Raw genomic sequence first — 26,130 nt, forward strand, 5'->3', positions numbered from 1 at the left:
CTATTTCAACGTTTTCATTAAATATACCTTTCAGCGCAAGCGCGCAATTTCTTTACCAACGAAGAAAACGGATCCAGCTCAATCGAGACATCATTCTCTACAAGAGAAATCTGCGAATCAATTTCTTGCAGGTCTACTTTCATTGCATTACTCGATGTGACTTCGTCGCTCTGAAAATGTTTCTCTTCAGCAGAGTCATCTCTATCCAAGACAGACTGTTCCATAATTTGATTCTCTGTATTGGAATTATTCTGTATTTCCTTATCTCGAGGAGGACTGACGACATTATTTAAAAGAATGTTCTGGTTAATGTTTGTTGTCGACGAGGAGCCCTCAAACGCTTGAACTTCCGTGATAGCACTATCATTGAACGATAGTCGCAATCGATGCGCTTCTAGTCCCTTTTCTTTTCTGGACTCATCTACAACATTTTGCTGATCAAATTCCAGAGTTTTCTCAGATAAATCCTGAACAATTTTTATAAATGAATGGTCTTCCCGACTACAGTTCTTATTCACTGATACATCTTCAATAAAATCATTTAAGCAATGAAACGACGGTGGTGTAATCAACTGCAATTCCTCTACACCAATAAAAGCTTGCGCCTGGCAACTACTTGTATTTTGCACATCATTATTCGTTTTTGTACTTTGACTATATTTATTAATATTATTCGTGAATGAATGATCGGTGTCTAATGATTTTATAGTGTATGTTCTTCGAGGATGCGGTATAGTGTCTTTGCGTGGCAAGCATTCTCTTTGATTCGGATTTGGTGTTACGGTGTGCAAGATATCATTCGATGCAGAGTTAGGTGTAGCGCAAACTGCTCCCGTGTTATCTAAGTTTAAAGCTGAAGCAGAAATATCTTGCACCGGAGAATCATTCAAGGCCGTGTTAGCTTCGATATTTACTAGACTTGGAACTTCGCTCGAAGAAGGTTCGTCGACAATTTTAGCTTCCGAAATTTCTACATTACTCATTGTGCAGTTCTTTTCTTCCGAAGATTCGCTTGAATCTAACAAAGGGGCAACTACTACAGCAGTGATGTCTCTTAGGACATCATCAGGTATGGTAAATCGATTCAAGGAATCTGAGGAAGATCTGTTCTCAATATTCTCGGGTAGCCTCATTCGTGTAACCCCAGACATGTTCGTAATAGCATCTTCTAATTGAGGAATATTCTCGAATAGCGGTATAGCTTTAATCATTTCCATGGTATTGTTTGGAAGCAATACACTTTTGTCTTGAACAGTTACGTTAGATTCATGATTTTCCACCTTCCTTTCAGAGACGTCCATTTTATTTAGAGGAGGTACCACAGCTGTGATTGCCATTGAATTATCCTGAAATATCCTAGTTTTGTCAGTGTTATTTATACAAGACACCACAGCTGTAGTCGTCACCGAATCATTGTGGAAAATCCTAGTTCTGTCAGATTCAACATCCAAGTTACCCGACTGCATTTTAGGTATTATTGATATGGCTGCGGTAAATTCCATTCCTTTGTCATTATACATTACAGTTTTATCGAAACCTCCAGTCCTATGGGAATCTACAAGGCACGTCGCATTTTCAAAGATATTTCTCTTGGCTGATTTCGTTATCTCCATCATGTCATTCATACATGTGATATCATTCTCATTTTGTTCAATCGTTGTTTTTGATAATAATATATCATCGTGAATTTTGTCTCGTTGCACCCTATCTGCGTAGACATTTATTGGTACAGCTTCAGTTACATCCATAGATACATTATGGCAAATGCTAGTCATTTTATCATAGCTAAGTGTTTTTTCTTGCAAATCATGTGATTTAGTTGGTACTGCCGCAGTCATGTCCATCGAAAAATCTTTGAAATTATTAGTGCGTTCCGTGTATGTTTCCTTTTCTTGCAAATTGTATGATCTGGTAGGCACTGCAGCAGTCATTTCCATTGAAGCGTTATTGAAATTTTTCGTGTGCTCCGAGTATGTTTCCTTTTCCAGCACATTGTACCGTCTAGTAGGCACTGCAGCAGTCATTTCCATTGAAACGTTATTGAAATTTTTAGTGCGTTCCGTGTACGTTTCTTTGTCTAGCAAACTGTATGGTCTAGTAGGCACTGCAGCAGTCATTTCCATCGAAAAATCTTTGAAATTTTTAGTGCGTTCCGTGTATGTTTCTTTTTCTTGTAAGTTGTATGGTCTAGTAGACACTGTAGTAGTCATTTCCATTGAAGCGTTATTGAAATTTTCCGTGTGCTCCGAGTATGTTTCCTTTTCCAGCACATTGTAGGGTCTAGTAAGCACTGCAGCAGTCATTTCCATTGAAGCGTTATTGAAATATTTACTGCGTTCCGTGTATGTTTCTTTGTCTAGCAAACTGTATGGTCTAGTAGGCTCTGGAGCAGTCATTTCCATCGAAAAATCTTTGAAATTTTTAGTGCGTTCCGTGTATGTTTCTTTTTCTTGTAAGTTGTGTGGTCTAGTAGACACTGCAGTGGTCATTTCCATTGAAGCGTTATGGAAATTTTTCGTGTGCTCCGAGTATGTTTCCTTTTCCAGCACATTGTAGGGACTAGTAGGCACTGCAGCAGTCATTTCCATTGAAACGTTATTGAAATTTTTAGTGCGTTCCGTGTACGTTTCTTTTTCTAGCAAACTGTATGGTTTAGTATACACTGCAGCAGTCATTTCCATTGAAGCATCATTGAAATTTTTAGTGCGTTCCGTGTATGTTTCCTGTTCTTGCAAATTGTATGGTCTAGTAGACACTGCAGCAGTCATTTCCATTGAAGCGTTATTGAAATTTTTCGTGTGCTCCGAGTATGTTTCCTTTTCCAGCACATTGTAGCGTCTAGTAGGCACTGCAGCAGTCATTTCCATTGAAGCGTTATTGAAATTTTTAGTGCGTTCCGTGTACGTTTCTTTGTCTAGCAGACTGTATGGTCTAGTAGGCTCTGCAGCAGTCATTTCCATTGACGTATCATTGAAATTTTTAGTGCGTTCCGTGTACGTTTCTTTGTCTAGCAAACTGTATGGTCTAGTAGGCACTGCAGCAGTCATTTCCATCGAAAAATCTTTGAAATTTTTAGTGCGTTCCGTGTATGTTTCTTTTTCTTGCAAATTGTATGGTCTAGTATGCACTGCAGCAGTCATGTCCATTGAAGCGTTATTGAAATTTTTCATGTGCTCCGAGTATGTTTCCTTTTCCAGCACATTGTAAGGACTAGTAGGCACTGCAGCAGTCATTTCCATTGAAACGTTATTGAAATTTTTAGTGCGTTCCGTGTACGTTTCTTTTTCTAGCAAACTGTATGGTTTAGTAGACACTGCAGCAGTCATTTCCATTGAAGCATCATTGAAATTTTTAGTGCGTTCCGTGTATGTTTCCTTTTCTTGCAAATTGTATGGTCTAGTAGACACTGCAGCAGTCATTTCCATTGAAGCGTTATTGAAATTTTTCGGGTGCTCCGAGTATGTTTCCTTTTCCAGCACATTGTAGGGTCTAGTAGGCACTGCAGCAGTCATTTCCATTGAAGCGTTATTGAAATTTTTAGTGCGTTCCGTGTACGTTTCTTTGTCTAGCAAACTGTATGGTCTAGTAGGCTCTGCAGCAGTCATTTCCATTGAAGCATCATTGAAATTTTTAGTGCGTTCCGTGTATGTTTCCTTTTCTTGCAAATTGTATGGTCTAGTAGGTACTGCCGTAGTCATTTCCATCGATAAATCTTTGAAATTTTTGGTGCGTTCCGTGTATGTTTCTTTTTCTTGCAAATTGTATGGTCTAGTATGCACTGCAGCAGTCATGTCCATTGAAACGTTATTAAAATTTTTAGTGCGTTCCGTGTATGTTTCTTTTTCCAGCAAATTGTATGCTCTAGTAGACACTGCAGCAGTCATTTCCATCGAAAAATCTTTGAAATTTTTCGTGTGCTCCGAGTATGTTTCCTTTTCCAGCACATTGTACCATCTAGTAGGCACTGCAGCAGTCGTTTCCATTGAATCGTTACTAAAATGTCTAGTGCGTTCCGTGTATGTTTCTTTTTCTTGCAAATTGTATGGTATAGATGATACTGCCATAGTCATGTCCGTCGTGAGATTGTTGAAATTTCCAGGGCTCTCTGCGTGTGCATCTAATTCTACACTAATAGGAGATTTGTTCTTTAAGAGTTGGATCGAAGTATTATGAAGTGTCTCGGGTACTATCCTTTTTCCAGTATAATTTATGCTAGAATAGGTATTATGACTAATTGCTTCTGTAAAGTCCATTTGCGTACTCATAGTACAAGTAGCATTCAATTTGTTCGACTTAAAATTATTTCCATTTGAGTCTTGACCATTCACAACCTTGCTAGATATATTTACATCTGGATCGTGGAATGCAACAGAGCGTCTATGTACATAACTCTCACTATTCACTGGTAAATCAAATGCAAGTACAGATTCTTTTATCTCCCTTGCTGTACTACGAAAAATGTTTCCTGATGAACCTATTAATACCTCCTTCTCTGTCAGTTGTTTGTTTATCGATTCTGTTTCATCTGATGCAGTTCTACAAACTGCTTCATGATCTGTTGCAATCAGATTTGCCTTCACTATTTCATCACGGACAAAACATATGTTAGATTTCTTGGTGGCGCATGTATCAACAGTTTTAGGATTATCAGACACTAAGTCATTACGATGGCCTGTTCTAATTTTTACATTTTCCTTGTATGAACCTTCGTTACAATCATGTTCTTCGTATGTACTGTCCCAGACAGTCCCTTGCTCCAAGGAATTACAGAATTCTCTGCACAACGAATTAAATAATTATACTTCTAGGAAATTTCAGGGAACAAAGTTTTACAGACAAAAAAACGAAACTCACTTTACATGTTTCTTTTCTGCAAAGCTGACACGTCTCTTAAGCTTTGTCGTAGACACCGGACTACTTTCATTGAACGATTCAGTGAAATTTACATTCTGCAATGGCTGTCGTGGTTTAGGAGGCTTAAGAATCTATATACAATATAAAAATGAATAAATCAACAAAGCATGTTGTTAAATCCAAGCATATGCAGTGTACACAAAGCAAAACCAAAAATGACAAACATTCGTGTTAATTCATTGTACTATTGTATGTGTATAAACATACTTACAGAAGATCGCCTCGAGCTACTTGTAGCAGGTTTGGAGGGAACCCTATAAAACATTAAGTAATATAATTCAATTACAAATTCAAATGTATAAGAATCCCTTAACACTATTAAGTTCCATAATTAATACTTCATATACTAAATTTCTCCATAATTCAGTTCATAAACAATGTTATGTTATTGGAGTACATCGGGAATCAAAATTTTACAATTCCCCGTCAAATTCTCGATACTTCTTCGTACTTAACGTTTCCATTTATAATTGGGAACAATATGAATATGTTCAGATAAAATATAATGAAACAAATGACGTTTTACTTACATTTCATTATATCTTATGAACTCGATTCAAATTCAAACGGATTTTGGAAGGTGTCATCTTGACAAGAATCTCTACCAACCACTATTCGCGCTTTAATTGAAGCCATGCCTAGTTTTCATGAACATTTCATGAATTACGAAGTATATCAGAGGCGAAACTCTTGTTGGACTCTTTGATGTTTGTCTCCCTAATTTGGTGTCTTCGATATCCTATTTAAAATTTATATTTGTTTATATTTTTATCTATACAAAATTATTATCATCATACCTCGTACGTAATTGAATATTTTTGCACATTACAGACGAATTGCATTGTTGGAACATTCCCGTAAGCCGAACTTGCGGGCGCACGCGCACTGGGAGTTAGTCACAGAAGAATTATCGGAGTTTCGCTCCTACATATAAGAATTTTCTATTGACAATTTGTCATTGCGATAGCGGCTTAATTAGATCGAACAGAAGACACTGTACATGGAAACGGGGTTTTATCGGACCATAAATAAATCGTAATCTGCAACCAATGATAAGTCGCCAAATATGTGATTTCATTTAGTGACGCTTATAAAAATATATCAGCGATTAAATACTGGTTCCTGTTTTTGCATAGTTGCAGTGGTATATTATTGTCGACTCAGTCCTCCGTTTGAAGTTTAAATAAATGAATACATAGTGGTGCTGGTGGAAGTCAGCAGACGGATCTAACAAATAAAACAGACGCACCGTATAAAATCTTCGAAACCACAGTAATATCAATTTGCCTCGGTATCATCGTTAATTAACACTGTCCAAGTAATTGACAGTGGACGTCCAGCTGAGCGAGAGAAAACGTAGAAGTCAAAGTACCACAATAATGGAAGGTGCCGTGGTGAAACTAATCATAAAAACACCGAATCAGCAAATTAAAGATCAAGTTGTTAATTGTGATATCGAATGGACCATCGGTCGATTAAAAGAATATCTGTCCGAGGTTTATCCTAGCAAACCAGTGAGTCTCGTTTGCTTGCATTTCTGTATTTAATCGTACGAAATTTTTTGTGAAAGTCTATCTCGATCGACGGTGAAAGCATAATGTATATTTACTGTCGTCGTTCAAGAAACACGACAATGTCTAAAACTCTTCTGTTTTTTTTCTTTTTTGACATACCCGAATGGAAACATTTCTAACACTGTATCATTTATCAGATAACAATGTATCTTGTCAATAATAACGTCTGCTCCATATTTCTATTGCATTAACGCATTCGAGACTGGTAATGTAGTTAGTCCTATGTCGTTTAACCCACTGTAAAACTAATGACCATAGCAGCTGAAGAAGCAACATAAAATGATAAAAGAAACGAAAAGCTATCTTAACTCGAGAATTAAACATTTCTTCTTACCTACAATAATTCCATTCTGTATGATCTTTTTTCTTTTTATGGATATGAAATTGATGTAACGCCTCTTTCAATACTTAAATGTTTAGTGATTGATTATACCAACATATTTCGCCACGCGATTATAGACTTTGGTCAGCTAAGCTTCCCATCTGACAACCTCTGGTCACGAATGTTATTCGTACGTTATTTACCGGATTATAATTGATATCTGTTCACAGGAAAGAGCAAGTCAAAAACTAATATATTCTGGACAGTTGTTGAACGACTCCACATGCTTGAAGGATGTCCTAAGGCAATGCGACGGACAAGAAGATCAAGCTTACACCGTTCATTTAGTTTGTGCTTCTCAAAAAATGATGCCAGAACAGAATAAAGAAAGCACAAGTAGTATCGCTTCTTCTGCGAGAAGTACAGTGGAATACACAAGATTAAACGACACGAGCAATGTACAAAATTTGGCTCAGAATATTAATAACTTCACTATACAACATAGTCCTACCCAATTGTACTCTACACAGCAATATTTTGACCCACGGAACAGTCAGCAAATGGCTTGGATGCAACAGGCGTACACGCATTATTTTACACAGTACATGCAACTGTAAGTGAAGTCTCGCTACTCTCTTCTTATCAAATATTAAAAGTATGCAATAATAAATATTATTTCTGTTTTGTAGAATGGCGGCACAAGGAATCCCACTGCAAACTAGCATTCCATATGTACAACAAATGAATGTTAATACCAATGATAGTGTTCAAAATTCATATGGGAATAATACTAGTAATAATAACAATAATAACAATGTAGGTGATGAACAGCAGCAACCTGCTGTTCAAGATGCTGATATTAATGGTGGAAACAACGGTGCTGAAGAGGATGGAGCATTTAACATAGATTGGCTAGATTTCTCTTATACTTTGTCCAGAATAATTATTCTCTTCACTCTTTTATATTTCTACTCGTCTCCGCTGAGATTCCTAATTGTCATGTTTCTCGGCTTCACGATGTACCTGTAAGTTCGTATATTCACGATTCACGTGTAAGTAATCATGCACAATTTGGGGAAAAGATTGAATAGACTCGATATTTTGCAGATATCAAGGCGGTTTCTTCCGAGTACAACCTATTCTTTTGCCAGAGAATAATAACGGCCGAGTAGACAGAGTAGATAACAATAATCAAATATTGCAAAACGAGGCTGCTGGACCCCAGCCCGTAGCTCAGCAACAAAATGGTCAGACACCGACAGTGCACGCAGAACCTATGACAAACGCGAACGAAGAGCACGAAGAAGAAAGACCAGGAGCCCTCGCTTTCACTTGGACATTTTTCAGTACATTTTTCGCATCTATTATCCCAGATCAGCCGAATGCTATATAATGCGACGAGTGCTTACAGCTTCTTGCACTCGCTTCTCTTGTAAAGTTAATTTTCTTGTTGAAAACGTTTTCAGGGCATGACACTGAACCCGTAGCGGTGGTCTCTCTCAGTATAAAAATCGAATAAATATTAACACTTTACCTATTGGAGGTTTATTAACAGTATTTTCAATGAATGTGCTACATCACAAACAAATCTTGGAAATTCTTCAAAATCTTTTGATCGCTTCTTATCTTGTCTCTCTATATAACCATGGCAATCATGTTCGAGTCGCCGGCAATGTATAAGAATAATCCTGTTTCGGGAGTTTTTGTACGTAGCCGACGAGCTGAGATGCTTGAGCTCGGAAAAAACCGTTTGCCAGTCGTACTATTTCTTTTTTCACTCTCGCAGCACCGTCCGTTAGGGCATTGACGAACACGTTTGGTGCTGTCTTGTTCGTACAATTTCAAAATTCCCGAAACTTATTTTTTCTGTAGTTTCATGTATCCTACGTTCGTGGGCTTTTCAATTATACGCAGTTTCATTCTCATCCCGTTTACTTTCATCGTTCAATTCTTCTCATCCATTTCACTGATCATTAGATTTTCGCATTTCTTATACATACCATTTATGTATGATATAATTCTTGCACATCTACTCAGTCTCTTGCCATATTCTCATCTGTCTTCCTCTTCCTCCATTTACTACTTCGTATTCTCTTTCTACCTCCTCTCTTCGAGACATCGCATGCCAGGAAATATCGCTACATCACACTAATGGCAGGGATTTATTATTAGTAAAATGTCTATAAACAATCCTTAGCTGTGAATCATTGAACTTCAGAAAGCTATTAAACAATCACCAGTGGGTAATGTGTTAAGACGAAAATTAACATTGTTAGGAATTCCAAAAGTGACTTTTATACATATTATATATATGTATATATATATATGTATATATATATATATATATGCTTCAAGCAAACTGCATTTTTATATAGATATTTTCATTGGTATATATGTGAACCTTTAAGAGTTATGTCAAGACTACCCCAGGGTTTATACGAGATCAAACAATCGATGATTATATTCTGTAGCAGATGACTTTAGCTTCGAATTCAATGAAAGAGTTTTAATGATCGTCTCAAAATGTCTAGGATTTGTTGTATAATAAACTTTCTGTTTTTGTAGTTCTATAAAGGTACAACGACAAAAAGAGATATATACTGTGTATATAAATAAATTATTGTAGAGCTTGTAAGGTATACTTGATATAAAAATCAAAAAAGGGATGAATAGAAAAATTTCAAGCTGGCCAATTTTTTGTTTATAGATTATTACAGCAATAAGTACGTTGTGCAATGATTATTTCTGTGATTTTAAACGCGGGTGAATTTTCGGATGCACCTTGTACATTGTACAATGTATTATCTTTGAGCTCTGCTCGATATACATATATAAATATATATATATATATATACATGTACATACAGGGTGTCCCAAAAGTCGACCAATCGACAGTTTGCGCGCCGGGCCAACTGATTGGTCCGTGTTTTTCGTTAATAACTCCTAAACAAAGCCGCGGATAACATTTTTGCTAAGGAAAATGTCACTTCAAATGGTCTCAGGAACTTCCCATTTCCGGGATGTTCAGGAATTTTGGGACACCCTGTATATATATTTATATATATGTATACATATAATTACTATTATAAATAATAAGTTATACATACATATATATAAATAATATATTAACTAAAGATGTTCTTAAATTGTAGAATTTCTGTAATTTCTTAAATAGTGATATAAAACCATCATTAATAAATCGTACATAAATACAATACGATAGAAAATAAACGATTTGGAAAAAAATCAGTGAACCTTAATTATTCTTCGGCACTGTGAACATTCTATAAAATTAGCGGCTTTTAAATAAGCTGACCATATAACACAAGAACATGTATTTAATGTACTTGCGAAATTCTAAGAGATTACATTATACAGCCGTGGTATTATAGAGGTTGGTTGACGACACATGTTTCGGAAATGCATCAGTAATTTATAAGTTTCTATCGAATGACAAGGTAGGTATCATTCAGAGAATTGATTATTCCGCTAAAGATATATTAAACTAGAATATGAAATTGTTAAAATCACGAGAAATACCATTCCATTTGATTCTAACCTTATTTGTGATTTTCAAGGTCCGCATTTATTTTAGAGCTCATACATATTTACATACACATGTAGATACCGTCATTCATATTTACGTACTCGCGTATATAGTTTTCAGATTTGTAGCAATCCTTATAAGTAAATGAATAGAAATTACTCGGTACATTACCGAAAAGAAAAATAATGAAATGTTCGAGGTAGCATTAAGAAAATAACAAGCATATTTCATGAATAGTTTTAAAGTTGTATAACTAATTTTGAAATGTTTAGTTTGTAGTCGAATTAAATCACAAAGATGTCTCAACCTTGGATGTCTGATCTCATCGGTGTTCTGAGAGGAGCTAGGGCGGTAACTAATGCTATTATAAAACACCAAGAAGATGCGGTTAAACATTCGATACAGACGTCGAGCTTGAAAACTATGGCTGAGAACTGTACAACAGAGTGTATAACGAAATTAAAAAATATAGAACCAAGTAAGGTCCCTGTAAGTTTTCGCTATTTCTTTCTTAAGACATGGTCCTTACTTCAAGCACTATTAAATAATTGCCAGTAGGTCAGCTATTAAATTGGTACATGTAAAATATAATTTTCTCTTTATTTTATTTGTTTATACAGGGACAAGTGGCAGGGGAGCTGAAAGAAGTGACTGAACGATTGAACGTTGTTGAGAAAGGTTTAATGGCATTTTTTAAGATAAAGTCTAATAACATGATGGGTGTACCATTGGATCACAATGATCCTACACCACCCAAAGAAACTAAATTATATGTCTACAATATTGCAAAAGATCCTAAAGAAGTACCGATCAAGCCTGACATTATAAATGCACAGCAGAACGTTAAATCTGCCGGCATAGAAACAAACAAACCGCAAGATAAACAAGAAAGACCTACAGTAAGAAAATATATGACAGTAAAGGAAAAAATTGAAACGATAACAAAGTTAGAGAACGAAATACCTAAGATCGAACTTTCAGACAAAGATAAAGAAATTTTAAGAAGATTGGAATTGGAGCACGAACAGAGTAAAACGCATCAGACTGCACAGAAAAGCACTATAGAAGAAACTTATTTAAAACAGGATCCTGTGAAGATAGCTCCAGAGAAACCTCAAGTTAGACCATCTGTGAAACCGAAACAAACTGTAAGTATTTCCCAGACATAAGATATTTACATCAAATTTACACTGATCAATCAACTTTTATCCCATAGCTTTCGCCTAATGCGAAAGCTCAGAAAGTTCCATCTACTAGATTACAAAGAATGGTGAGCTTCGGTACATTAGGACTTGGTCTTGGTGTTGGTACAGTCGCCGAATATACACGTAGAACACTCGGGTTTAAAAAGCAAAGTCTCGGCGAGACATTTGATAGTATGTTTCTTACGAAGGCGAACGCTGAAAGAATAGTTTCGACTTTGTGTAAAGTGAGAGGTAAATATTGGCAGTAAGTTACCATATATTCTGGTGATCAACGATTTCATATTTTATGTGGGCCGACAATAGGTGCAGCATTAAAGATCGGACAGATTTTGAGTATTCAAGATGAAACCGTTATAAGTCCTGAACTGCAGAAGATTTTTGAAAGAGTTAGACAGAGTGCAGACTTTATGCCAGCATGGCAAGTCGAGGTACTTCGCTCGCTTCGATCACACTATCCAACATCAATTTTCATTTTTATAAGAATTGTCTAAAATTGCTTCTAGAAAGTATTGGGTGGCGAGCTCGGGCACGATTGGAGGAATAAATTAGCTACCTTCGAAGAGAAACCATTTGCCGCAGCATCCATTGGTAGAGTCTTTCTGCTGATACAGAAATAATATGAAATTACTATTTTATGAACACTTATTAATAACATCGAATAATTCCAGGTCAGGTTCATCATGGTACTTTATTGAACGGTCAAGATGTAGCGATTAAAATTCAATATCCTGGCGTAGCTATGGGAATCGAAAGCGACGTTGAAAACTTAGTAGGAGTGATGAAGGTAACACAAAAAATGTTCCGTTCTCGTTCGTATAATCAATTATAAACTGATCGTAAAAAGAAATAATTTTATTGTAGGTTTGGAACATTTTCCCGAAAGGCATGTTCATAGACAATTTGGTAGAAGTTGCGAATCGAGAACTTGCATGGGAAGTAGATTATGTACGCGAAGCAGAATGTACAAGAAGATACAAGAAATTCATGGAACCTTATATGGAGTATTGTGTTCCAGGAGTGATAGGTATGAATTCAGACGACTGATTCTTTAAGGATAAAATAACTGGCCATTTTCTTATGCAGACGAATTATCGACGAAACAAGTATTTACAACAGAATTGGTAGGAGGCATTCCAGTAGATAAATGCATAAATTTAGATATGGAAACGAGAGAACATATTTGCAGATTGATAATGCGCTTGTGCCTCAAAGAATTATTCGTATTTCGATATATGCAAACAGATCCAAACTGGTCGAATTTTTTCTACAATACTGACACCAGACAGGTGTGTAATGCGATATTCTGTGATCACTTTAAATTTTTATAAACCATAAATGCAGAACGATCCGCAGTCTAGTGATCACTTATAGAATTAACTAACTTTTTCATGTAATTTTCAGTTAGTATTACTAGATTTCGGAGCATGTAGAGAATACGACAAATCATTTATGGATAAATATATCAGAGTAATTTATGCAGCAAGCGAAGGCGATCGCAATACGATTTTAAATTTATCCAGAGAAATGGGATTCCTTACTGGATATGAATCTAAAGTAAACGTTTTCTAATACCGCTGACTCTGTATTCAGTAAAATGTATCGGATCGCATAAACTGTTTATTACATTAATTTTAGATCATGGAAGAAGCTCATGTAGACGCGGTAATGGTTCTGGGGCAAGTGTTCGATAAGAATCATAAGTATTACGATTTTGGAGGACAAGATGTGACTAATAAGTAAGAGTTACTAATCTTGATTATTTTTCTTCGATAAGAAATACTTCAACTAACTATGCTGATTGATTTCAGAATGCAATCTTTGGTTCCAACGATTTTGGATAACAGACTCTGCCCTCCACCCGAAGAAATATATAGTTTGCACAGAAAATTATCCGGAATTTTCTTGTTATGCGCCAAGCTTCAAGTTAAAATAAATTGTTGCGATATGTTCCGCGAAGTGTACGAAAACTACAAGTTCGGTTAATCTAATTACATTGTAAATAAGCAAATTTTAATTACGTATGTCATCGAGATTAATAAAATACTGTTTTTACGTTCACAACACAGAATTACTTAAATATCTATGCATGAACATAAAAATAATAGTTGAGCTTTGTAACATTGCTTTCTGGTGCATAACCTTGCTGATGCTTTAACCTTTTTGAAATTTGCTCTTGTGGTATCATTTGGTTTTATATTATCTTGTGCAATAAAATTTTCTCGAATGTCGACACAATGTTTATTTGATCAATACCTATATGTATGATTATCAGTATTGTCATCTGTAAAGTGTATTTATGTGGTAGGTAGATACACATTGATAAGCAAAGGAGTCTTAACCTCTTTATTAGGTTGCGCGCGTCATTTCTGGCAATTTTTGATCGTCGAAACCAACCGAAAAGATGGTCAAAAAATTTTTATATTTTGCATACGGAAGCAATATGTTAACGAAAAGAATACACATTAATAATCCAACGGCGGAGTGGAAAGATATTGGCCTTTTGAAGGTATTCTATTTAAATACAAGTATTTCAGTATTGTGTAGAAATCAAGTATAATTAGGATTTAATTCTGAATTATATCAGAATTTCAGACTGGACTTTCTAACCCATTCGAAAAGATGGGGTGGATGCTCTGCAACAATTGTCCCAACAGAAAATTACAGTGTGTGGGGTGTTGTTTGGGAATTGCATGAATGCAACATGACGACATTAGATTGCCAAGAAGGGGTTGCAGATAAACTGTATTTTCCTCTAATGGTTGACGTTGAAACACCCAGTGGCCAAATCATAAATTGCAGAGTATATCAGCAATGTAAAGATCCAGATGAACATGTAAAACTACGATTACTACCAAACCATAGGAGGCCTTCCCCGCTGTACATGTACGTTGCGTTTATGTAACTGTACAATTTTTATACAGGGTGGAGCATTTAAAACAGGCCACCTGAATATCAATAGCAAGCAAGAAATTCAGTATAATTAATATATTGTTTTTATTCCACTGCAGAGAAACAATATTGAAAGGTGCAAAAGAAAATAAGTTACCAACTGAATATATAAAGTTCCTAGAAACCATACCACATAACAAATATTCCGGGGAATATAATATCGGGTAAGAATAATCTATATTCTACATATATCATTAGCTTCGTTATGTACAAAATGTATTTACATTTACTTACTCTAGAGTAGTTTCATGTTGCTTCTTGTTTCACAGTCTTCTCTTTCTTCTTTAATATGAAACTCATTTCTGCATCGTAGCCTACCTTTGAACGAAATCTAGTATCAGCGATCGTTCGATCTTTCAAACGCCGTTTAACGTCCGGATCGTTCATGACCACATCGAAGGCTTCCTCGGCAGACATTTTATCCAGCTGGTATCTGGGTACTTTGATCTTTTTGCTGTATTTACCATTTACCTAATTGCAAAGAAATGATGCATTTATACAGTTAATCCTATAGTACACGTAAGATTTTGTATAACAACGAAATTGTAGCAATGTTCCCGAAATAATAAATACGTCCAACTTAACTTACATAGAAATGTATCAGCATATTGTAATCCATGTCGATTTCCGGCCAACTTTGCTCCATTACGTCCTTGTCTAATTTAACTTCGTCCTTATTTATAAGATGATGTTTAACCGAGCAGAATCCTGCCCACAATTCCGAAGCGAAGTGTGGTGCTATTGGCGCAAGCATTATAATTTGCACAGCCAACGCACGTTCGAATTCACGACTTTTCTTCATACAGTCTGTACATACCTTGCGTAAACTTGAAATTGATAATAAAAATGAATGAACAATTGTATATCGATTATATCTTGAAAACAATTAAAAAAATAACCACCTATTCGTAAGCCCTTGCATTCTTGATATCGCAACACTCAGTTGCTGGGAGTCAGTTATGCTAAATGTTGCAGATTTTAAGAAATAATTTCGACTGTCAAACATGTACGCATCGTCAGCTTCGTATTTCGGGTCGATAGATTTTTCTTGTAGTTCTTCTAAACTGACATTGTTACGATAATCCATGAAGGTTTTCATGGTTTTCCATAAACGACTTTGCCAATTAATTATTCCAGGAATAGCTAGAATACAGCAATACATTGTTAGACATTTCACTCAAATATTTTACACTCAATTATCTCTCAAACTATTCGCTTACTGTCATTGCTCCAAACTCTGGTTGACGTTGGTGCTACATCGGCTAATATTAACAATCTGGTTGTGTCGATTCCATATGTATTTAACAATTCAAGAGGGTCGACGCCATTGTGCTTCGACTTCGACATTTTCTCCACAGAAAAAATTACCGGTTCATTGGTACTTCTTTCTAGACATTCTCCTTCTTTTTCTATTACCTCATCTGGTTTTAAATACTTTAGCGTACTTTTTTGTTGGTAAGTTTTATTCATCACCACACCCTGAACAAGTAATTGTTTAAATGGTTCTGGACTAGGTAGTAATCCTTCCGAATGTAAGAAGTGACTCATAAATCTGGCATAGTACAAATGCAATACAGCTACAAGAATAAATATATTTATGATTGAAAGCATCCAATGAATTCGAAATTGCGTTAAATTACTTACCGTGTTCTTTCCCACCCACGTACAGATCAACAGGGAATATCTTTTTGACTTTATCGACAGAAAACATTTCTTTAGTATTTTTCGGATCGATATATCTCAAAAAGTACCATGAACTATCTATAAAAGTGTCCATTGTATCCGATTCCCTTCTCGCCTGTCCTTCACATTTTGGGCAAGAAGTGTTCAACCAATCTCCTGCATCCAACAGAGTGGACTTCTTATTCGAAAATGAAAATGTTATTTTTGGTAGAGCAACAGGAAGCTGATCATGTGGCACTGGTTGAGCACCGCAATGCGAGCAATGTATAATTGGGATTGGAGTACCCCAATACCTTTGTCTGGATACTAACCAATCCTGGAGTCTAGAGCTAACTGGGTATCCACCAATTTTCCATTTTCTCGCTTTAGTTAGCACTTCTGATAGTTTCTCTTGTTGTTGCTCATAATTTCTTATCGAATGTCGTAGAAATTCAATTCCAACTGCTTCGGAAAAGTGGTAATCGTCCATTGAAGCAGAGGGTATTCCGAGATAAGTCTCTCTGAAAGGTTGAAATTCAACTTTATCTGTTACATATACCAATAACTCTTTCCCATTGAATGGATTCAGCACTTTAGCATCCATTATCTTAATTCCCTCTTGCACATCTGAACAGTATTCGGGACAGTTTAATAAACTTTTCGGAGATATCGCGACGAACTTAGCATATTCAATAAATTCTGGATGTTCCGTCCAGACATTTATTGTCTTTGGGAAATTTGGAATATTTGATATCAATTGCAAATCGAAACTAACACCATTGCATTCACCAATCCAGTTCTGTTGCATTTTTATAATGTCTCTCCATTCTTTTAATGTTGGATCGTTTAAGCCCTCCAGTAATGATCTAATAAAAAAATATCCGATTAAATATTACCATATTAAGTATTACAATGTATTGTATAAGCTATGCGATCTTACTTAGCGAATGGTGTAGTTTTAATGAACCATTGATTTAGTAATTTCTTTTCCACTTGGGCTCCTGATCTCCAAGAACAATTATTCGCATCGACTTGTTCCTCAGCCAGCACAGTTTGATCAACAGGATCCCAATTAACAAATGCTTCTTTCTGATAAACTAAATCTTTTTCGAACAGTTTCAAGAACAATTCCTGAGTCCATCTGTAATATTCTGGATCACACGTTGCAAACTCTCTATCCCAATCGAACCCATAATTTAACAAGTTCAATTGACTTCGCATCTTAGTTATGTTATCGTGTGTCCATTCAGTAGGATCTACTTGTTTTTCGTATGCTGCGTTCTCAGCAGGCAAACCAAATGCATCCCAACCCATCGGATGAAGGACATTGTATCCTAAAACAAGTTGTAAGTGTAGTTAAGTATTCACTTGATCTTTAAGCATAGGAGATTTACCTTTCATTCTATAAAAACGAGCAACAGCATCGCTTATTGTATAAACTCTTACATGACCCATATGCAATAGTCCAGAGGGATAAGGGAACATTGATAGTGCATAAAACTTTTCTTTTTCATTGTTTGTTTCATCAAATTTATGCAAATTAATTTTGTCCCTCCAATATTTTTCTATATCTTTTCTAATTTCATGCGTTGCATCTGGATTCTAGAAACGTTTAATACTTTTAATAATATTTTTGTAAGTATGAAAAATTGTTAACACTTTAGCTACAGAAGTAATGATTCGAAATAATCTTTTTACGAACGGGATTACAATTGTTATTGACAAATTTACTAATATATCTTGAGCTATTGATGAAATATTATATTTGTTTACAACATAAACTGTGTACCGTAAATAAATTTACGCCGGTCGATGAATATCGAGTATTAACATGTTTAAAATGTAGATAATTCTTAAAATACGGTATCAAGTTTCGTCGAGACAAATTTGTAAACATAATTGTTAAGTTTTGATGCCTGTTTATTTATATAAATTCTGTTTCGAGCTATATACAAAGAACACGCTGCGATTGAAGTATGGAGGCTGCCATTATGAATTACCACTCTAAACGATATACATTCTGTTTATAAAATTATTTATTAAAAACAACCTTATGCTGAAATATTATTTTACAATAAATATTTTTATAAAATAGCTTAGAGATTAGGCAAAGTAATATCTTATTTGAACGAATCTACTTCAACTTCTTGAAAAGATGCAACTTCCGTTCAGTGTTGGAATATTACACGGGTTTCACGCGCATGCCCGACCAATTGCAGGAACGTATATGTTCGTCCTAAATTTGTGGGGAAAGTGGTGAGGAACTATCACCACTATTACTGGCAGGAAAGTACCGGAAGAGTTCAGAAGTTCATATATTATATGTTATATGTGCATACATATTAAATTTTAATGCAACACACACATGTTATACATTCATATTTCAAAATCAAAGCACAACAAATTTTGTGAAATTAGGCGAGGTGACCAAGGTACCCCATTTTAGCCCAACTTTCTACTTTACTGACGTCGCGCATGCCAACCAATGCCAACACTGCTTCCGTTTCGTTGAACTGATTCCTTTTCCGGTGTGCACCGTATAAACAACTTCGTGAGTAAAATTTCGGAAAAGAAATCCAATGAAATATTTCACATCATAAATTAATATTTCACGTAATAACGAGATATCGATATAGTTTGTGTTCGTGGCTGTGATTAAACAATATCATTGTTGTTATATAGTGTATTAAGTATAATAAGTTTTTTTGACATTCATTAAGAGGTTAAGTCCCAGTATGTATGTCACCGAATACATGAAAATTGATCCTCTTAATCGTAAAACAATATATAAAATGATTACCTTTGTAGAAAATAACATTGTTTTATAACGAACGAAAAGATTTGAGTGATATGTTTATTTACAGTTCATAGTAATAACATACTTTGAACCCTAACCTATCGTAATACTTAATTCAAAGCAACATTGTTACAAATATAAATAACATCGAAAGTTTTAAAAAGTATATTCTGTTATATTTATGTGTATTTCAGTTCAACCATGGGTAAGAGAAATAATATGATCCCTAATGGGCATTTCCATAAAGATTGGCAAAGGTTTGTGAAAACCTGGTTTAATCAGCCAGCCAGGAAATATCGTCGTAAACAAAGTCGTGTGAAGAAAGCTCGTTCAGTTGCACCAAGGTAATTTCGATTGTACAGTCCGCAGAATTGATTTATTTATATATTATTAATTTGTAATTATTTCTGTAGACCTGTCAAACTTCTGAGGCCCATTGTTCACTGCCCAACATTCCGTTATCACACAAAAGTTAGGGCAGGTAAAGGTTTCACCCTGGCAGAAATTAAGGCCAGCGGTTTGAACAAACGATTTGCCAAGACTATTGGCATTGCAGTGGATCCCAGGAGGAGAAACAAATCGGTCGAATCTTTGCAAGCAAATGCTCAAAGATTGAAGGAATACAAATCGAAATTGATTCTTTTCCCATTGAACGAAAAGAAAGTAAGTATTCCTGTGATTGTGTTACATATCTATATCCAATGAAACAAATTAATATATACTATTTGTGTCATTAGCCCAAGAAGGGTGATGCTACTGAGGAAGAAATGAAGACAGCAACCCAAGTTACGGGAGAAATCATGCCTGTAAGGCATCAAGCACCAGCAAAGGCTAAAGCTCTCGCAATAACAGAGGAAGAGAAGAAGTTCTCTGCGTACGTAACTCTGCGTAAGGCTAGAGCTGATGCTAGGTTAGTCGGAATTCGCGCTAAGCGTGTAAAGGAAGCCGCAGAAAATCCAGACGATGTTACAAAGGTTGCTAAGGACAAGAAACCCAAGAAGTAATTTTAAACATCGTATCTTTGTACAAATATAAAAAATAAATTCTCTACTGAGGAAACCAATACCATTCACGTATTTATTTATCTCGCCATTCTGTGTACAATTAAAGTTGTTCGTTCAACGCATTTTATGAACATTTTATCATTGCCAATGTATAATGATATATATTGAAAATCCACTGTTTCAACGTCCACCATGGTCCACCAGTGCACAAATCACGTCGTTTGTTGGCTAGTTTTTTAATACATAGAATCTTCGCGCGTTCGAATGTTGGCAGCACTAGCGTCACGCCATTTTCAATCTAGATTTGAATTTCGAATGTTGTGACAACCGTTCACGTTCACGGTTTGTGGTACCTGATGGTACTCATGTCTATCAAGGGAAGGAAAACAACACAAGTCTTGTGATATTTTCTATCAAGTTGTAAATATAATCACAGGAAAATGAAGTCCGCGTAAGTCTTCGATTTAACGTATAATTTATAAGGAAAAATTCCGATGGAATGTCTTAACGCTAATATCAAGTCAATGCAACAATTTTACGGTTCTCGACGCTTTAGACTTTCGAGTAAATTATTATTCGAATGTACCGATGTATCATATCATTTTAAGGGGGTAGTTTCGTTTTCAGGATTGCAAGGGTGCGGGACGCGCCTTCTCATTTCTCGATAATGCATGCAATGGGTTTTTCAGTAATCAAAAGTCCTATTTTTACGTTTACGTTAAGCATAAAGCTACGCATGCAGCTATTTTCATAAAACTGCTACAGTAAACGTAAAAATAGGACTTTTGAGGGCAATTGCATGCATTTTTTAAAACTAAGAAGGTGCGTCCTGCAACCTTGTAATCCTGGAAATGAGTCTACGTGTGGCTATGCATTGCTAATGTTGATTATTTTAGGCGTTCGAAGCCTCCAGGTTCAGCTAGGAAACCAGTAGGCCGTCCGAAAGGCAACAATATGCTATCCAAGGACCCTGTACAAGTTTACTGTCGTTTAAGGCCGATGCAATATCCCTCGGATATATCATGCATGAATGTTATATCGGATACAACTATAGCTATTACTCCACCAGAATCGGCAATTAATTTTCGTAACTCTAGCAACAAAGAAATTCAAACTACATTCAGTTCTGTATTCACACCAGTTGCTACGCAGAAAGAAATCTTTAATGTAGTGGCTCTTCCGTTAGTTGAAAATGTTATTCGTGGCAGGAATAGTCTTCTGTTCACTTACGGAGTAACGGGAAGTGGCAAAACGTACACAATGACTGGTGGATCGCAAGATGCTGGTATCATGCCACGGTGTCTCGATGTAATTTTTAACAGTATTGCTAATTACCAAACGAAAAAGTTTGTTTTTAAGCCAGACAAATTAAATGGCTTTGATGTACAAGGTGAAGCTGATGCAATGCTAGATAGACAGACCGAGCTTCACGCGGGGCTTATGTCTCATAGAAATGGAAAATCGAACAAGGCGTAAGTAGAACAGATACAAGACGAAGTCACCGATAATATCTTTACACTGATATAAAATATTTTATTAGGAAGAAAGCTGAAAGCGATGGAGATAGTAATCCAATGATAGGCCGTGAAGTTGATGAATCACAGGTGATATCTGTAGATCAGGACAATGCCTATGCAGTATTTGTTACATATGTTGAAATATATAATAACAGTGTGTACGATTTATTAGAGGATGAGGATATTAGAGCCAAGTACGTTTTGATGAATTTGGTATATTTAGAAAAACTTCATATATGCATTTGCAGACAGTATAATAATATCTTGAAATAATCTACAGGACATTACAGAGTAAAATAGTTAGGGAAGATGGTAACAAAAATATGTACGTGCATGCTGTAACAGAGATAGAAGTAAAAAGTTCTGAAGAAGCATTCGATGTGTTCAACCGTGGCCAACGAAGGAGAAGAGTAGCACACACTGCTCTCAATGCAGAATCAAGCAGATCGCACAGTGTCTTCACCATTCGTCTTGTACAAGTAATATCCTTAATTCTATACTTCTCTGTGTTGTTAATATTAATAAATAATACAGTGGTATACCTTCTTATAGGCACCCTTAGACTGCGAGGGTGAACAAGTCATACAAGATAAACGTGTAATATGTATTACACAGCTATCCTTAGTAGATTTGGCTGGTAGCGAACGAACAAATAGAACCAAGAATACAGGACAACGTTTAAGAGAAGCTGGTAATTTTCTTTCAATTATACGTATTGCAATTCTAACGTATTTCTTAAATGTAGCTAACAATTTCAATTAATTAGGTAACATTAACAATTCTTTGATGACTCTTCGATCCTGTCTGGAAATTTTAAGAGAGAATCAAATGCAAGGGACGAATAAAATAATACCCTATAGAGATTCAAAGCTGACTCACTTGTTTAAGAACTACTTCGATGGAGAAGGACAAGTGAGGATGATTGTCTGCGTTAATCCGAGGGCGAACGATTTTGATGAGACAATTGTACGTAAACATCCAATTGCACGAAAATATAAATGTACGATAGTGTACCAATTTTTACATGATCAATATATTTATAGCAAGTTATGAAGTTCGCGGAAATGACCCAAGAAGTTCAAGTTGCTCGACCAACGGTTACTAAAATAGACCTCGGTTTCACACCTGGAAGAAGGCAAGCAAACAAGGTAATACATGAATTGAAAGAGTGTGGAAAAATAAAGTTCTGTTTATAATAAAATGGTCGAATAGTTATTTAAGGAGGCGCGCTGTAAACTGGAAAAAGAAGGTCGTCCCGAAGCTGCTGATTTGGAAGTTGATATTGGTCTTGTATACAGGTGCGTATTTATTCTCCAATTTTTTCCTTTCCTGAATAACTGTAGACATGCTTCGTTACAGTTTGGGCGGTCCATTCCCCGAATTGGAAGTTACTTCTCCACTCAACGATCAGATAATTACTAATCTGATGCACTTTTTGGAGCAGCGTATAAGTAAACGAAACTTATTGCGCGCCGATCTGCAGCAGAAACGTAAGCATTTATCTTTTAATATGATCCAAGTATCATCCAGTATTCGAATGATTATTGCTTGCAGAAAACGATCTTAGGAAAACCTTAATGACAATGGAACAAGAACACATGAACTTAAAAATTGAAAATGCAACTTTGAAGGCGTCCACTTTGCAACAGAAAAAGAAGGTGTCTGCGTTAGAGGGTCATATGTGTAAAAGTGAAGAGCAAATAGATAGTTTGCTTCGGAAATTGAATCATGCGAATGATACGATTCGTAGCTTACAGCAAGAGGTAAATATTAAGTACACGCTAGCGTTAGTTCTTCTAAATCCTCCTGTTTAATACAATTACAGTTAAGGGATAGAGACATGACACTGAACCAACGATTAATAGATAAGCAGAGAGTAAAACAAAAGTATAACACTAAGATACAAGTGGAAACTGATAAAATGAACAGGGAATTGGAGATAAAATTACGTCAACAACGTGAACAGTTACAGGTAATAAAATAAAGCGTATGCTAATTAAAACCATGTATTTACAATCTTCTGTCTTTCTAGAATCAAATGAAGGAGAAAGATAATAAATTGAGGCTAGTGAAGCAGATTTTAGTAGACGACAAAGGCATTAATTCTATACCCGTTACTCCGAAAGCGACGACTACAAATTCCGAAGCGACTGCAAGAGGAATGGAAAGTCGATCGCGAAGGGTCAGTTCTCCTTACTTATTTCTATTTTGTTTAAAGATATAAGATGGAGGAAAGGTTCTTTACAGGATAAGATGACAGTCTCAAATCCAAGGCACAGGCGTTCACAAAGTGCTGATAGGTGGATTGATCACAGACCAGGAGCTCTCGTTCCCCTGGGAACGGTTCTGCAACCATTAATGCGAAGAAGACGCAGCGTTACGAGACTCACATCCCCGAAGGAGATCACAGATGGGGCATCGAGATACTGTCTCGTTGCACAAGAACACGATACGGACGGCGAGCTTGAAACCAAACTGTACAAGGTAATTTATTGTTCAATTAATTGAGTTTGAACCTGCAAAACAGTAGATAGCTGTTCTGCAGGTTTATCTAATTGAGAAAATAATCGAATGTATGATATTGTATAAAATTATGGTAGGGAGATATATTGCCAACTAGCGGAGGTGGAGCGCAAGTAGTATTCAATGACATGGAATGCTTGAAACAACAATCTCCGAAAGCGAGAAAACGCAGCGGTCCCGCAGACTTAGATATCAATGAAATAGGCACGCCCAATCATTCGTCTACGCTTCTGGAGACACACTCTAAAAGGCCACGAGTGATCAATTAACGAGCTTAGGAGTAATTTTTAATACTATGAAATTCAGAGATTTGTGTATCACACCAGCGATTTAATAATTTATTAAATAATACAATCCATTACGCAAAATAACGATATATAAGAAGGTACTTATATACTTCGCGCACAATATTTTAAACAGTGAAATTCAATCATATGACTATGTGAATAGAATCTCACGAAAGACGCATTTTCGCGAAATTTTTTAATATATATTCATATATCTTATGTATATTTTTTATAACTTTTAAGCTACTATTTTCTGTGATTTGTAAATAATTTGGAAAAAATGAGTAGCTACGTTCCCGATCTATTAACAAAGATTTTTTACAAATAGTAGAGTGTATGTATAAACAGTAACAGTATTAATTTAAGCTAACATTTCGAGTGTGTCTATTAAAGCTTTTTTATAAAATGTTTATATACAATACACGACTACAAAATATAATATATGATATAAGCTGTATAATTCTTACAAACTCCAGGAAGATTTTCAACAATTTTTTCAGTATCGGATTTAATTATAAACGTTGCCTCCTTAGTTGATTATCCAATTGTACTAATTGTTGGAGGAAGCCTTCGTTTGGCTGTATGAAGCGATTTTTACGGACCTGCCTAATAGCATCAGCAGCCAGCATTTCTTTCTTGATCATTAAATATGCTAATACGCAAGTTGCGCTTCGGGACATTCCCAACATGCAATGCACAAAAGCTTTACCTGTGAAATTTGCACACCGTTAGATGATACACAGTTCTCATTATTTATATAAAGATCAAACACGAGAATAACCTCCTGTAGAAATAGCCTCGTCGATGAAGTCTGCAGCAGTATAAAAGTATTTACTAATATCTGTAGTGAATAAATCCGCGAGAGGTAAACCGATATACTTGATCGTTGTATCTTTATAATAATTTGCATCGGTGTTCACAAATCCAAATCTCTTTCCTTCGGCGGAATTAAGTAAATGCGTTATACCCAACATTTGAAGATACTCTTTATTCTTTGCTGTGGCACTGTAGAGTATTAAATGTAAATTTTTTTTTCTCAATAAAGTACGACAGAAGTGAAATGTAACTTGGAAGATATTTACGCATCGCCGATGTATATCCCTGAATATACTTCATCGCAATCGATGTTCTGTTGAATACGATAATATTGAGTATCGTCTTTATGAGGATCGAATCCTGGTATGGGCTTGTTCTCTGGTTGTGTTTTATATATAGTCTCTACTAGGAGACGTAGGGTGGTTTCGCCTCCAGGTAATTCCTTCTGAAAATCCTGGTGATGAAAATGTTGTCAGATAACACAACACTATTTTATACATTTATAGAAATATTAAGCTTTGTGTTTATAATATGCGAGATACTTAAATTTGAAATATTACCCGGTCCCTGTCCCTCCACGTACTACGCATCGTGTATCGCGAATGAACTTAAAAAGAACCGGGGAAAGAAGACGGTATTGTTGGCCGCACATATTTATTTTTAAATGTTCTTACGAAATGTTACACACACGAAACGTGGTTTCTTGTATCGCGGAAACCTTCACGAAACGGTGGAAAGTTTCGAAACATTTCATAGTTCGATAATCATGCTCATATGATACACACTTACGGTTCCTTGCTTGTTCTCCATTGACAGAGGTTATTTACAGGGTACTTGCAAGTTGAATTTTATCGAACAATTGTGAAACAATTGTATGAAAAATATTTATATATCTCTGATAATACAATTCACATTATGACGCATCCATTACATCATATGTGTCAGTTAATTCAAAATCTCTGTTTATTTATATACGAATCGAGTCTCTCACACACATGCGTACAGATACAGAT

The 26,130-nt window shown here is 35.8% G+C and overlaps 8 protein-coding genes across 20 annotated transcripts in view; 5 read left to right on the forward strand and 3 right to left on the reverse strand.

Annotated features, from left to right (window-relative positions):
* Positions 1 to 6,045, reverse strand: part of LOC143214952 (uncharacterized) — a 10,249-nt gene extending 4,204 nt beyond the window's left edge. For all 10 annotated transcript variants that reach the window (XM_076436564.1, XM_076436571.1, XM_076436569.1 and 7 more), the window contains exons 1-5: positions 5,712 to 6,045; positions 5,445 to 5,653; positions 5,126 to 5,168; positions 4,855 to 4,985; positions 28 to 4,776 (exon numbers count right to left, since the gene is read on the reverse strand). In XM_076436564.1, coding sequence (XP_076292679.1) covers positions 28 to 4,776; positions 4,855 to 4,985; positions 5,126 to 5,168; positions 5,445 to 5,446 — 4,925 coding nt within the window. In that variant the 5' untranslated portion in view covers positions 5,447 to 5,653; positions 5,712 to 6,045. The remainder of the gene's footprint in view (positions 1 to 27; positions 4,777 to 4,854; positions 4,986 to 5,125; positions 5,169 to 5,444; positions 5,654 to 5,711) is intronic.
* A 248-nt stretch (positions 6,046 to 6,293) lies between these two features.
* Positions 6,294 to 9,157, forward strand: Herp (Homocysteine-induced endoplasmic reticulum protein). Its single transcript, XM_076436630.1, has 4 exons — positions 6,294 to 6,428; positions 7,041 to 7,423; positions 7,500 to 7,835; positions 7,918 to 9,157. Exons 1-4 carry the CDS (start codon positions 6,294 to 6,296, stop codon positions 8,201 to 8,203), a joined length of 1,140 nt encoding a protein of 379 aa, XP_076292745.1. The 3' UTR covers positions 8,204 to 9,157.
* Positions 9,158 to 10,127: 970 nt separating this feature from the next.
* Positions 10,128 to 13,545, forward strand: Coq8 (ubiquinone biosynthesis protein COQ8, mitochondrial). Of its 2 annotated transcripts, none has more exons than XM_076436607.1 (12): positions 10,128 to 10,268; positions 10,630 to 10,846; positions 10,978 to 11,505; positions 11,574 to 11,793; positions 11,866 to 11,990; positions 12,066 to 12,150; positions 12,231 to 12,346; positions 12,424 to 12,586; positions 12,646 to 12,848; positions 12,964 to 13,116; positions 13,198 to 13,298; positions 13,371 to 13,545. In XM_076436607.1, the coding sequence occupies exons 2-12, from the start codon at positions 10,655 to 10,657 to the stop codon at positions 13,543 to 13,545; spliced, it is 2,061 nt and encodes a 686-aa protein (XP_076292722.1). In that variant the 5' UTR covers positions 10,128 to 10,268; positions 10,630 to 10,654. The 2 variants fall into 2 exon arrangements, with proteins under 2 accessions (XP_076292722.1, XP_076292723.1); XM_076436608.1 differs by lacking the exon at positions 10,128 to 10,268 and adding an exon at positions 10,378 to 10,556.
* Positions 13,546 to 13,927: 382 nt separating this feature from the next.
* LOC143214998 (gamma-glutamylcyclotransferase) lies at positions 13,928 to 15,107 on the forward strand. 2 transcript variants are annotated; one of them, XM_076436666.1, is made up of 4 exons: positions 13,928 to 14,068; positions 14,147 to 14,445; positions 14,571 to 14,675; positions 14,781 to 15,107. In XM_076436666.1, the coding sequence occupies exons 1-4, from the start codon at positions 13,964 to 13,966 to the stop codon at positions 14,797 to 14,799; spliced, it is 528 nt and encodes a 175-aa protein (XP_076292781.1). In that variant the 5' UTR covers positions 13,928 to 13,963; the 3' UTR covers positions 14,800 to 15,107. The 2 variants fall into 2 exon arrangements, with proteins under 2 accessions (XP_076292781.1, XP_076292780.1); XM_076436665.1 differs by having other exon boundaries at positions 14,825 to 15,107.
* Positions 14,755 to 18,180, reverse strand: Leurs-m (Leucyl-tRNA synthetase, mitochondrial). The gene is made up of 8 exons (XM_076436603.1): positions 17,963 to 18,180; positions 17,568 to 17,775; positions 17,114 to 17,507; positions 16,156 to 17,039; positions 15,732 to 16,088; positions 15,414 to 15,654; positions 15,101 to 15,338; positions 14,755 to 14,982 (listed from the first exon to the last, which is right to left on the reverse strand). Exons 1-8 carry the CDS (start codon positions 18,068 to 18,070, stop codon positions 14,758 to 14,760), a joined length of 2,655 nt encoding a protein of 884 aa, XP_076292718.1. The 5' UTR covers positions 18,071 to 18,180; the 3' UTR covers positions 14,755 to 14,757.
* Positions 18,181 to 18,572: 392 nt separating this feature from the next.
* Rpl13 (ribosomal protein L13) lies at positions 18,573 to 20,033 on the forward strand. The gene is made up of 4 exons (XM_076436642.1): positions 18,573 to 18,724; positions 19,165 to 19,314; positions 19,384 to 19,633; positions 19,708 to 20,033. Exons 2-4 carry the CDS (start codon positions 19,172 to 19,174, stop codon positions 19,972 to 19,974), a joined length of 660 nt encoding a protein of 219 aa, XP_076292757.1. The 5' UTR covers positions 18,573 to 18,724; positions 19,165 to 19,171; the 3' UTR covers positions 19,975 to 20,033.
* A 235-nt stretch (positions 20,034 to 20,268) lies between these two features.
* LOC143214963 (kinesin-like protein KIF23) lies at positions 20,269 to 24,803 on the forward strand. The gene is made up of 14 exons (XM_076436604.1): positions 20,269 to 20,425; positions 20,871 to 21,446; positions 21,515 to 21,685; positions 21,772 to 21,970; positions 22,044 to 22,182; positions 22,258 to 22,457; positions 22,535 to 22,639; positions 22,704 to 22,789; positions 22,851 to 22,981; positions 23,046 to 23,254; positions 23,317 to 23,463; positions 23,524 to 23,673; positions 23,739 to 23,975; positions 24,092 to 24,803. The coding sequence occupies exons 1-14, from the start codon at positions 20,415 to 20,417 to the stop codon at positions 24,281 to 24,283; spliced, it is 2,553 nt and encodes an 850-aa protein (XP_076292719.1). The 5' UTR covers positions 20,269 to 20,414; the 3' UTR covers positions 24,284 to 24,803.
* LOC143214992 (dual specificity protein phosphatase 3) lies at positions 21,690 to 25,900 on the reverse strand. 2 transcript variants are annotated; one of them, XM_076436651.1, is made up of 6 exons: positions 25,678 to 25,900; positions 25,384 to 25,571; positions 25,083 to 25,306; positions 24,904 to 25,010; positions 22,371 to 22,968; positions 21,690 to 22,295 (listed from the first exon to the last, which is right to left on the reverse strand). In XM_076436651.1, the coding sequence occupies exons 1-5, from the start codon at positions 25,705 to 25,707 to the stop codon at positions 22,954 to 22,956; spliced, it is 564 nt and encodes a 187-aa protein (XP_076292766.1). In that variant the 5' UTR covers positions 25,708 to 25,900; the 3' UTR covers positions 21,690 to 22,295; positions 22,371 to 22,953. The 2 variants fall into 2 exon arrangements, with proteins under 2 accessions (XP_076292766.1, XP_076292765.1); XM_076436650.1 differs by having other exon boundaries at positions 24,769 to 25,010; positions 25,678 to 25,898.
* Between the last annotated feature and the right edge of the window lie 230 nt (positions 25,901 to 26,130).

Source organism: Lasioglossum baleicum, chromosome 13 (genome assembly GCF_051020765.1).
Source record: "Lasioglossum baleicum chromosome 13, iyLasBale1, whole genome shotgun sequence".
NCBI classification, from domain to species: Eukaryota; Metazoa; Arthropoda; class Insecta; order Hymenoptera; family Halictidae; genus Lasioglossum; species Lasioglossum baleicum.

Excerpts from the sequence above, each read along its gene's own strand:
- LOC143214998 (XM_076436665.1), top strand. The coding sequence starts at position 13,964 with ATGGTCAAAAAATTTTTATATTTTGCATACGGAAGCAATATGTTAACG. Across the intron at positions 14,446-14,570 it reads AGGCCTTCCCCGCTGTACAT|AGAAACAATATTGAAAGGTG; the intron begins GTACGTTGCGTT and ends ATTCCACTGCAG. Across the intron at positions 14,676-14,824 it reads TCCGGGGAATATAATATCGG|CCTACCTTTGAACGAAATCT; the intron begins GTAAGAATAATC and ends TCTGCATCGTAG.
- Coq8 (XM_076436607.1), top strand. The coding sequence starts at position 10,655 with ATGTCTCAACCTTGGATGTCTGATCTCATCGGTGTTCTGAGAGGAGCT. Across the intron at positions 10,847-10,977 it reads TAGAACCAAGTAAGGTCCCT|GGACAAGTGGCAGGGGAGCT; the intron begins GTAAGTTTTCGC and ends TTGTTTATACAG. Across the intron at positions 13,299-13,370 it reads GGACAAGATGTGACTAATAA|AATGCAATCTTTGGTTCCAA; the intron begins GTAAGAGTTACT and ends GATTGATTTCAG.
- Leurs-m (XM_076436603.1), bottom strand. The coding sequence starts at position 18,070 with ATGTTTACAAATTTGTCTCGACGAAACTTGATACCGTATTTTAAGAAT. Across the intron at positions 17,508-17,567 it reads TCGTTTTTATAGAATGAAAG|GATACAATGTCCTTCATCCG; the intron begins GTAAATCTCCTA and ends AACTTGTTTTAG. Across the intron at positions 14,983-15,100 it reads ATATGCTGATACATTTCTAT|GTAAATGGTAAATACAGCAA; the intron begins GTAAGTTAAGTT and ends CTTTGCAATTAG.
- Rpl13 (XM_076436642.1), top strand. The coding sequence starts at position 19,172 with ATGGGTAAGAGAAATAATATGATCCCTAATGGGCATTTCCATAAAGAT. Across the intron at positions 19,315-19,383 it reads GCTCGTTCAGTTGCACCAAG|ACCTGTCAAACTTCTGAGGC; the intron begins GTAATTTCGATT and ends TTATTTCTGTAG. Across the intron at positions 19,634-19,707 it reads TCCCATTGAACGAAAAGAAA|CCCAAGAAGGGTGATGCTAC; the intron begins GTAAGTATTCCT and ends TTGTGTCATTAG.
- Herp (XM_076436630.1), top strand. The coding sequence starts at position 6,294 with ATGGAAGGTGCCGTGGTGAAACTAATCATAAAAACACCGAATCAGCAA. Across the intron at positions 6,429-7,040 it reads AGGTTTATCCTAGCAAACCA|GAAAGAGCAAGTCAAAAACT; the intron begins GTGAGTCTCGTT and ends ATCTGTTCACAG. Across the intron at positions 7,836-7,917 it reads CTCGGCTTCACGATGTACCT|ATATCAAGGCGGTTTCTTCC; the intron begins GTAAGTTCGTAT and ends GATATTTTGCAG.
- LOC143214963 (XM_076436604.1), top strand. Across the intron at positions 22,458-22,534 it reads ACGATTTTGATGAGACAATT|CAAGTTATGAAGTTCGCGGA; the intron begins GTACGTAAACAT and ends ATATATTTATAG. Across the intron at positions 23,464-23,523 it reads AACAACGTGAACAGTTACAG|AATCAAATGAAGGAGAAAGA; the intron begins GTAATAAAATAA and ends CTGTCTTTCTAG.
- LOC143214992 (XM_076436650.1), bottom strand. The coding sequence starts at position 25,707 with ATGCGTAGTACGTGGAGGGACAGGGACCGG. Across the intron at positions 25,307-25,383 it reads GGGATATACATCGGCGATGC|TGCCACAGCAAAGAATAAAG; the intron begins GTAAATATCTTC and ends AATACTCTACAG. Across the intron at positions 25,011-25,082 it reads CGAGGCTATTTCTACAGGAG|GTAAAGCTTTTGTGCATTGC; the intron begins GTTATTCTCGTG and ends CAAATTTCACAG.